This window comes from Brassica rapa, unplaced genomic scaffold (genome assembly GCF_000309985.2).
Source record: "Brassica rapa cultivar Chiifu-401-42 unplaced genomic scaffold, CAAS_Brap_v3.01 Scaffold0576, whole genome shotgun sequence".
Taxonomy (NCBI): Eukaryota; Viridiplantae; Streptophyta; class Magnoliopsida; order Brassicales; family Brassicaceae; genus Brassica; species Brassica rapa.
In genome coordinates, this window is record NW_022610516.1 from 1 (window position 1) to 9,518 (window position 9,518).

A 9,518-nucleotide genomic window follows, 5' to 3' on the forward strand; every position below is an offset into this window, starting at 1 on the left:
GCCGTAAGAGCTACTGTTATATACGTTTTTTTTTAACTGAGCTTAATATTTGGCTGAATTTATAATCGTAATATTTAATTACTGTCCGCTTTCATTAAGGTGTGTGTATAATAATAGTCAAAGTCATTCGTAATTGACCAAGCACCAGTTGAACGCCACAAAATAATCATTAAAATGATAACCTTTACCTATATATATATATATGTATGGAAAACCTTTATTCATAGAGACATGATTGGTGATATAAAGAGATCGATGTAGTGAAGATGAGTGGTGAAGGTAAGGATCACGAAGAAGAAGATGAAGCAAAACTTCCTGGATTCAGGTTTCATCCCACTGACGAAGAGCTTTTAGGGTATTATCTTCGAAGAAAAGTAGAGAAACAAACCCATCAAACTCGAACTTATCAAACAGATCGATATCTATAAGTTCGATCCTTGGGATCTTCCAAGTAAGTTTCTATATTGGATCACCCTCGTTTTCTCATTTCTTTCTCAAATCATAGGACACTAGTAACTACTAACTAGTGGTATCTTATATGTCAGAAGGATCAAAACGATACAAGAAAACAATTAATATACCTAATATATACATAATTAGGTAAAATAACAAATAGATCTTTTATGCAGACATACATAATTTATACTGTATTTTTCATGAAGGTGACATATTAATCTGAAGATTTATTGTGGATTTTATTAGGAGTAAGCAGCGTTGGGGAAAACGAGTGGTACTTCTTCTGCATGAGAGGCAGGAAATACAAGAATAGCGTTAGACCAAACCGAGTCACCGGTTCAGGTTTCTGGAAAGCCACCGGTATTGATAAACCGGTTTACTCAAATCTTGATTGCATTGGCCTAAAGAAGTCTCTAGTTTACTATCTTGGTTCAGCCGGTAAGGGCTCTAAAACCAATTGGATGATGCATGAATTTCGCCTCCCATCTACCGCAAAATCCGAGTCGCCAACTCAACAAGCAGTAAGTTTAATCCGGTTTATGTAACCAAGAAGAGTATGCATCATGCTACACCATCTTGTCCATTTTTTAGTGAGATACTTTTCCTATAATCGTGGTGTTAAATACTTTAAAAAGTCAGTCACAAATGCACATTTCCATACGATGTATTGATCACATATTCTTTTTCCTGAAAATGGGGCCAACTTTTATTAAAATTTAAAACTAGACTCTAGAAAGTTTTATATTTAAAAATACAATCATGAGAACAAATATCAAATTATTTAAAAATACATGAAAATGTCGACAATAGACTAATTATTGTTTCCTTTAATACCGTTTGATGGAATATACTTTGTGCTAAACTTTGGTATAATAATGTGTCTATCAATCAAAATCATAATAATCCATTAGTTTAATGTACTTTTCTTTGATTTTTTTTATAAAATTAAAAACCATAATATAAACGCATCATGCAATCATAAATTGCTTTCAGATATTACAGTTGAAAACCTTTTTTTGATGGGTCCGTGACCCGTCTTGTTTCCACAGGAGGTGTGGACACTATGCAGAATCTTCAAACGAGTCACACATCATCGAAACCCAACCATCCTACAACCAAACCGTAGACCGGTTATCACCTTAACTGATTCATGTTCGAAGACGAGCAGCTTAGATTCCGATCACACTAGCCATCACGTCGTAGAATCCTTGTCCCACAAGCTACATGAGCCGCAGCGTCAGCCACAGACGCATAATCCTTATTGGAACCAACTTACTACGGTTGGTTTCAATCAACCGACATATACTTGCCATGATAACAACTTGGTTAATCTCTGGAACATCAACGGTGAAGATTTCATCGGAAACGCAGCAAGTTGGGATGAACTTAGATCAGTTATAGATGGAAATACTAATCACTTGTAATAACTTTTCTATCTCCTAGTGTGGGAGATGTGTTTCATGTTGATTTTGTTCTCATTCAGAACCAACTCGGATCCTGTTTTTTTTTCTTCATGTTCGATACTACTGATATTATATACATATCAATAGCCATGTTGTTCAATAAAATACATATTATATATATATATATATATAAATTAGTCTGAATCAATGAGAAGACAGCCTATAGAAGAAGAAATGTGTTCTAACAGCAAAGAAAAACACAAATATAATCAGTTTCTGTGTTCATTTGAATTCACAAAACAGTTGGATGAAACAATCTAACAATACGCAAAACTAATAAAAATTGTAGTAAAACTACTCGATTGCAGAATGATAAGCAATGGCAAGCCAAAAGCACCATCGAGGCTCACCAAATCTGTAACATAGACTGGGAAGTACATGAAGAAATATAATCACCAGGTAAAACTCATGAACTTCACTTATTATGTTTTGAATGTTGGCTCATTGTCTTGTCACTTACTTTTAGACTAATTTGGTTTACTATGCATTTGGAAAGAGTACACAAGCTAACACATGAAGATCCTATTGTCTTTCATTCCCTATGTTCTTCCTATTCAAATAACAAGTAACACATATATAGAACCAAGACTTGAAAGAAAGGATTATGTTCATTGTTTGTATACATACTTAAGGAAAGAGTTGAACATAGCCAGTTAATATAGCAATCGCGAGGATCAACAAAGGTGGAAGGATAACAAAGGCGCCGATAGTAGCAAAGAAAACAGAGTCATTCCTCTGAGAGACCTCGTTAAGGTAGCTTTGCCTCTTGATGTTCCTTTTCTGAGAAGTGGTTAAGAACTTAGGACTCACTTTCTTCAAGTTCTTCCCCAAGGGGATGGTGAAATCATCATCCCTGTCACCAACAAGCCCAGCCAATTGTTCACGAACAGTGGAACCCCTGAAGCTACCACCACCATCACTCAAGTAACCTGGTGAATTCATATAAAACCCTAACTGAGTCCACAATTTGTTAATTAAGAGTAAATGGTAACTATACTCAGTATCCAGCTTATTTTTCAATACCAAATTAATATCTAAACATTTAAAAAATCGAAATTCTGACACTGTTTAACTAACAACTTTTTAACGAATCCTAGCTAAATTTGTTAGTTTTACTGTATATCGATTTATTGTATTAATTCAATAACTCAAGCCCCCCAAGAATAAAAGTATCATGTTTAATACTACCAAACATATGTTTCGATATTCAATTAATATTTAAACATTTAAAAAAAAACACCCAACTAAACTAACTATGTTTTAACCAGTTTTGTAGTGTAAATTCTCGATTTATTTTATTAATTCAATAACTCAATCCCCCAAAAATAAAATCATGTTTAAGACCAAACATATGTTTCGATATTCAACTAATATCTAAACATTTAAAAACCCGCCCAGCTAACTATGTTTTGTAGTGAAAATTCTCTATTAATTTATTTTTATTAATTCAAGAACTAAGCCTCAAGAATAAGTAGCAGGCGTGTACCGTCGCTTGTGGAAGTAAGCTGTTCGAGAAGATCTAACTGTGTGCGTACTGATGATGATGAAGAACCTTCAGTGAAACGAATCCAAGGGTTATCAGAAGAACTCAATTTTGACATAACGAATCAAGGATCAAACAGTAGAGAAGGAATTGTTTACCGGAGGAAGAAGGATCGTTGTCGTTTTCGGTGACACCGCTTTGGCTACGGTCAGAACGGAGGCGAGGAGGAGAGAGCTGGAGAAGGAGGTGTCTCTGTTTTGATCGAGATGATGATGAAGAAGAAGAAGGGTTCGAGATTGAGTGAAGAGAAGCGGGGAAGAGATGCAAGGCCATCATCTGAGAAAGGCTCTCACACTTTCGACTTCTTCTGAGATTCCAAGTTCCACATTTTTTTTCTCATTTTGTTTGAGAGGTCAAGAAAATTTTGAAATATTACTTTTGGAAAACTTAGGGAAATGACTCCGTCGCGCATCGAACCCGGGTTTCATAGACTAGCCCATTATTTTGTGTGTGTTTTTTTTTTATGTTTCAGAATTCTATTATGGTAAAATACACGTCAATAACACCATAAACTGTATGCAGATTTTTAATAAAAAATAAATAAAAGTAAACATTATTTCAATTTCTATATCTTTTTTTTTCACCTTGAATAAACCTCTGAATTTAATTAATTATGAAAACTTGGGATGATATTACTTACTGAGGATGAAGAGAAAGAGCATAACCAGAAAAGCATAGAGATTGTTGAAACCAAAGACGACACTCTTTCTACTAGTGGCACAGAGACTCACGTTACAAAAACTGAGAAGACCTGTGAATAAGAAAGAGATGGGACGCAAAACTCTATTACACAAGGCTCTGAAGAAGAAGCTTTTTGAAATGCTCTGTTTCTCCTTAGCTTATTGATTGAATGATCACATACGTTTGATGTTTGTGGACAGATGGCAAAGAGCCTGTCGAGTCTTTAGTGATGCAATCTTTGGATGCGTTTTGTTGTTTTGATGAAAAGTATTTTTCATGTTTGTACGGATCAGTCAAAAGACATATGTTGAAGATTTTTGTGAAGGGAGCCTAAGAGAGCTTATACAACACACTGCAAGTTAATCTTGATGAGCAACAAAGTCATGACAAAAGAGCAGAGACCTAATACATAATGTCCTGATTATAAAGGGGGCAAAATGAAAACAAACATTGAAGAAGAGACTTGTAGAAAGTGAGAGATGTCAGTCAATATGGCAGGCGGGGTACCGGATCCATCCACTGTGGGAGCACAGATGGTGATACTGCACTGAACCAACCTGAAAAACATCTGGTATTGGACGTGTTTATGCGCCAACAACCTTCACTATCACTCCAAGTCTCGGTTTCCTGATAAAGTCTAAATCATCCTTCTTCCTTGTCAACTGCCACCATTCTCCATCAGAGTTCTCACACTTGAGGTTCAGCTTCAGAACTTTCAATTTTCGACCCGATATTTCAACATAGATAACGTCTCCTTCTCCTCCTGAAGTAGTCAAAGTTCTCCTAACGAAGGGGCTGCTTCTATCCGGGACAGGGAGAGGTATAATCCGACACTCTTCTTCTTCTCCACTGTAAAAATCATGAGCTACAAGGACTACACAGGGCGAGTCTGGTCATCGTCCAGTCTAATCTCCCACACATAAAGCACCCCGTTGAGGTTCAAGTAATTGCGTAAACCCGAGCGCTGGAGAGAAGAGGAGGAGCAAAGTTGCTTGAAAGTCCATGTCCCTGTCTCAGAAGAATACACACACATTCTCCCTTCATAGGTTCTTCTACCTCTACGAGGAATAGACTCAATCCTAACCATTTTGAAGCTTGAAACGACACCGCTAACAACACACGTAACCAATATCAAAGGTTTCTATATATATATTATGGTTCTTTCACTTTTGTTTCTTCTTGACTAATATCAAAGGTATTAACATTCTTTATTTGATTTCAAACACCAATAAGAGAACCAAACCTTTATTTGATTTTCATTCCATGAGAACGTAACCGTTGGGATCATGGACTAACATTCTACTACTAGTACTACTAGCCGTGCGTTCTATATTCTGAGGAACTTTCTGAAAGACCTGAGCATGAGACTCAGCTTCTCTTTGAAACTTCTTGACCATTTCATCAAGCTCTTGTTTTCTAATCTCCACGTTCTCTTCTGCCTCTGGCTCCTTGAGTCCAAGGTAGAGTAAAGCCCCGACCACTAGAACAAAACCTGAGAAGAAAAGAATGGCTGAGAAAAGCGCAAAGGCTTGTGGAGAATCTGCAGCTCCTGGTATGCCATCTACGTTTATCCCAAATAGACCGGTCACTATTGTCAGCAAAAGACCAACTCCTCCAAAGATTCCTAGGTTGTGTGTAACCGTCAGGCTTCGATCCTAATCAAGTAAATAGAATATTAAGTTAACTAATCAAGAAGACTTGGAGAGTTAATGTACTTGTGTTAATGTATTGTCTACCTGTAACCAAGCTCGAACGGTGTTTTGCATGACGTCTTGGATAGTGAATAAGCGGCCACGGACTGCTTCTTGTTCATTGATCATATCGCGTGTGCTCTTTCTTATTCCTTCAAGCAAGTCTTTTGCTGTGTTGCCTTTTAGTTGCTGAAGCAGCTCGAACACAATCTCTTCTCTTGCATGAAGCGACCATTTCACCCGTATAACCTGAGACAAAGGATGAACAGATTGATCTAAATCTCCTCCATGGTGACCAAACAAGGAAGAAAGCATTTACCTGGTTGGAAAGCCTTCTGATTTCTTGATTCAGGATTATAGTAAAAAGATTTAGATCCTCGTACATTCTCCTGTTGTCAAGAAAAAAAACCAAAAGTTACAATGCTTCATCAGTGTTAAGGAGTTGTTAAGCAATTAAGATAAGAGCAAGTTAAGTTGAATTACTTGTTCATAAACATCAACTCAACTTCGTCTGCTGCACCAAATATATACTTCCTAAAAAGCCTACATCAAAGAGATAATGGACATATGAACCACCCAATGGTGAAGAATACTTTAGATCCAGGGAAGATAGTTAGTTACCTATCATCCCAGCGAGCAAGGCGGCATGCAAGATGTGCTATAAGTTCATGTACGGTTCTTGGAATGCAGGCTCCACCAGCAATTAGCATTTCCTGGTTAAGACAGTACAATGCATCAGAGCTTAAGACCAACAAAGATAGACCAAGACGACTGATTCAGATGAGAAGAACGAACCTGCACTTCTGTAATACCTAACACACTAATGTTCGAAGCAAACCCCTTAACATGTAACGCAGTCACTACAAAATTCTGTGACTGCCATGACCTCAAGACAATGGGAATGTCATCTTCTTCTATAAAAGGATCACCAGCTGATTGCCCCAACAGCTCAAACAACAGCCCACCAGCAACTCTTACAGGAACCTATCAACCGCATAACAACAAACTTAATCTACAATCCACATTACAAAGCAACATATTCAGATGTTTTGTACCTCGTAGAAGATATGTTTCATCCGTTCACTGATCAACTTGCTCTCGTCCCTTAGAGCCACGCTAACAGCCGGATGCAACCACTGCGCGTAACGCAGCCACGAGGCGACACCTTGATGGCTAGCATCCACGTGGCACCACCACGTGGGACCCGCGAGTGGTCGGTCCCAGTAAGGAGCAGCCAGCTCAGCAACCGTTGTATCATCATCCTCATGATCTACATCAACGTTCTGCACTGACCACTCACCATCAACCTTCACTGTCTGAACAAGCTCAGAGAGCCTGTCCCAACCAATTGCTCGCCAGTAACTCCTCGAGTGCTCTTCTTCTTCTCCTTTACATTCTTGTTTCTTGCTATCACAACAAGAACAAACAACACTGTTCACAGTTAGTTAAAGAGTTAGCAAGAGAAAGCCCATTAAGCAAAAAACAAGAGAAAGCCCATTAACCTGTAAAGGGCATCATCTCCTCGGTGAAGAGCGCTTCTCGTGTCGAACTTGGTTGTCTTGCGACGACGACCTTGATGAAACTCGAAAGCGCAGATAAGACCATCCGTCCAGAGGTTGTGATTCGCATTCATAGCTTCAATCAAGTTTCATACTTTCTGTACTTAAAAAAAACAGCAGAGATCTCAGGATCAGAATTGAAAGCAATAGAGAGAAGGAGGAGGCGAAGTTAACAAGTATACTCGAACCAAAGGCAGCTCAATTCGCCTGAGAACTTAGCCTACTACGTGTTTCTGCTTGCACCGATTCAAGTTGAATCAGAGACGGAGAGATAGCTATGTGGCAGTAGTCGAGGTGGAGAAGACGAAGGCGAGATACAGCAACACACGTGTGTTACCATATTTGGGCTTTATTAGACTTGGCCCAAAATTAGATTCTCTTAAATTTTCCTTTTTTGTAATTTTGACATTATTTATTAATTTATTACAAATTACAAAAATATTACAAAACACAGTTTTTTTTTTTTTTTTTTTTTTTTTTTTTTTTTTTAAATATATATATTAGATTAAAATATCAACCCGAAAAACGGGAACCGGAACAAGACCTCCGGCTAGTCGTCGAATAAACAGTAAATCTCACAAATAGATTAGGCTTATCACTATTACACAAGGAGAGAACAGCATAAATACAGCGGGAGGGAAAAAACCTAAGGTTCGGGGATCCGTTACCGGTTCCCGTCATCACCAGAAGTCCGCGGCCAACGACGCCGACCAAATCGAAATTTAGACGACCACTGCAAAGATACTTTCTCTCAAACCAGCGCCGACACACAGCTGCTCGATCCACACGACACTCTCTTTCTCTTACCGACTATCAAAAAATGGAAATCGAAACAGACCAACTAATTAAGGGGAACCGCCATCCTCAACAAGTCCGTCTCTCTTGGCAGACCCTGACCAGTACGGAGATACGGAGAGGTCGTATTCGACACACTAACCCGAGACTTGAACTTGATTTATAGATAGGGGGAGTGAAGAGATAACCTGAAGGCTTTCTAGAACCGAAACAGAGACGCTTCGGCCAAAAGAAGCCGTAAAACGGGCTGAGATGTGGCTGGCTAAAAACACGCTGAGACGAGCACCTGCAAGCCATTGATGGACTCCAACTTGCCGAGAAGATCAAAGACCCACAAGGCACTGGGATAGCCGGAGACCAAACGTGCCGTCACGGAGAGGAAAATGAACCTGCAGAGACCACCTGAAGGTCCAACCATCTCACACGCATCACCTCTAAAAACTAGAGGATGAATCAAAAGGCTAGGCTGAAGCAACAACCGGTGACAGGACGGAGTTGCAGATACAAAGAAGAACCGGCTCGAGAAACCCAAAACAGAAGGTGCACAGTTCCGAGAAGGGCTCTCTGCTGTTTAAACCGAAGGCTGGAGGAGACAAAGACCGAGGAACACCACCGGATCTCCGACGCCTGAGCATAGACAACTCCACGCGTCAAGAGAGCCAAAGGTCTTCACGCGCCATCGAGGAAACTTGCATCTGACACCGCCAGAGAAGAGACCACCGCTGCACGTCTAGAAGTCGAGGACCTCCGAGGCACATCTTGAAAGGGGTTGAGACCGAGTCCAAAGCCGAGACACCAAGGCGACAAACTAACGGAGACAACCGCCTCTCCACACCGACGAAAGGACAGATCCGAGTCGAGTGAGACTCTTCCAAAGCCCACGCGCCACCAACTCGCGGAAGTAACCGATGAAGCAAGACAGATCTGGGAAAAACGCTCATCGGTACTCACCACCCAAAATCCGACTCTCCCCTTACCAAAACGCCTTGCTGCCTCATCTTGACACCGGGGAAGGCCACCATAGACTAGATCTGTCACCGAGCTCCAGATCCAGAGAGCCAGCTTCCGGCAGAGCTCCCTAGGGCTTCGACATATCAGCTGCAGGACGTAGAGCGAGGGGAAAGCAAAGAAGAAAAGAGGAAGGGTTAAGAGAGAGCCACCGGCGACGGCGCCGAGGCCACCGTGCCGGAGGGGAGGAGATGATTTTTTTTTTTTTTTTTTTTTACAAAACACAGTTTTAAAAGAGAAGTTTCGTAGGATAACCTCTTTTAGTTTGTTTTTACAAAAATAATCCTTAATAAAAAAAAGAAAAATTCTGTATGATTATCAT

At 39.8% G+C, this 9,518-nt stretch overlaps 3 protein-coding genes across 11 annotated transcripts; 1 reads left to right on the forward strand and 2 right to left on the reverse strand.

Moving 5' to 3' along the window:
* Positions 1–216: 216 nt before the first annotated feature.
* On the forward strand, positions 217–2,022 carry LOC103866033 (transcription factor JUNGBRUNNEN 1). The gene is given in 4 exon segments (XM_009143903.3): positions 217–380; positions 382–451; positions 703–977; positions 1,506–2,022. Coding segments are annotated over 4 exon segments (834 nt in total). The 5' UTR covers positions 217–266; the 3' UTR covers positions 1,881–2,022.
* A 456-nt stretch (positions 2,023–2,478) lies between these two features.
* Positions 2,479–3,819, reverse strand: LOC117130592. The gene is made up of 3 exons (XM_033283362.1): positions 3,561–3,819; positions 3,406–3,471; positions 2,479–2,848 (listed from the first exon to the last, which is right to left on the reverse strand). The coding sequence occupies exons 1-3, from the start codon at positions 3,736–3,738 to the stop codon at positions 2,547–2,549; spliced, it is 546 nt and encodes a 181-aa protein (XP_033139253.1). The 5' UTR covers positions 3,739–3,819; the 3' UTR covers positions 2,479–2,546.
* Positions 3,820–5,265: 1,446 nt separating this feature from the next.
* Positions 5,266–9,417, reverse strand: LOC103866031. 9 transcript variants are annotated; one of them, XM_009143900.3, is made up of 9 exons: positions 7,576–9,417; positions 7,337–7,491; positions 6,890–7,241; positions 6,630–6,818; positions 6,456–6,547; positions 6,318–6,377; positions 6,154–6,223; positions 5,880–6,083; positions 5,266–5,798 (listed from the first exon to the last, which is right to left on the reverse strand). In XM_009143900.3, exons 2-9 carry the CDS (start codon positions 7,465–7,467, stop codon positions 5,400–5,402), a joined length of 1,497 nt encoding a protein of 498 aa, XP_009142148.2. In that variant the 5' UTR covers positions 7,468–7,491; positions 7,576–9,417; the 3' UTR covers positions 5,266–5,399. The 9 variants fall into 9 exon arrangements, with proteins under 9 accessions (XP_009142148.2, XP_033139246.1, XP_033139249.1 ...); XM_033283355.1 differs by having other exon boundaries at positions 6,890–7,265; XM_033283358.1 differs by having other exon boundaries at positions 6,890–7,243; positions 7,333–7,491.
* Positions 9,418–9,518: the final 101 nt, after the last annotated feature.

Bases quoted from the DNA above. Each gene is read 5' to 3' on its own strand.
- LOC117130592 (XM_033283362.1), bottom strand. From the start codon at position 3,738: ATGATGGCCTTGCATCTCTTCCCCGCTTCTCTTCACTCAATCTCGAAC. The intron at 3,472-3,560 runs GTAAACAATTCC...GTTTCACTGAAG, and splicing joins CAACGATCCTTCTTCCTCCG to GTTCTTCATCATCATCAGTA. The intron at 2,849-3,405 runs GTACACGCCTGC...TGAATTCACCAG, and splicing joins GCTTACTTCCACAAGCGACG to GTTACTTGAGTGATGGTGGT.
- LOC103866031 (XM_033283355.1), bottom strand. From the start codon at position 7,467: ATGAATGCGAATCACAACCTCTGGACGGATGGTCTTATCTGCGCTTTC. The intron at 6,378-6,455 runs GTAACTAACTAT...TCTTTGATGTAG, and splicing joins CTTGCTCGCTGGGATGATAG to GCTTTTTAGGAAGTATATAT. The intron at 6,084-6,153 runs GTAAATGCTTTC...CCTTTGTCTCAG, and splicing joins TCAGAAGGCTTTCCAACCAG to GTTATACGGGTGAAATGGTC.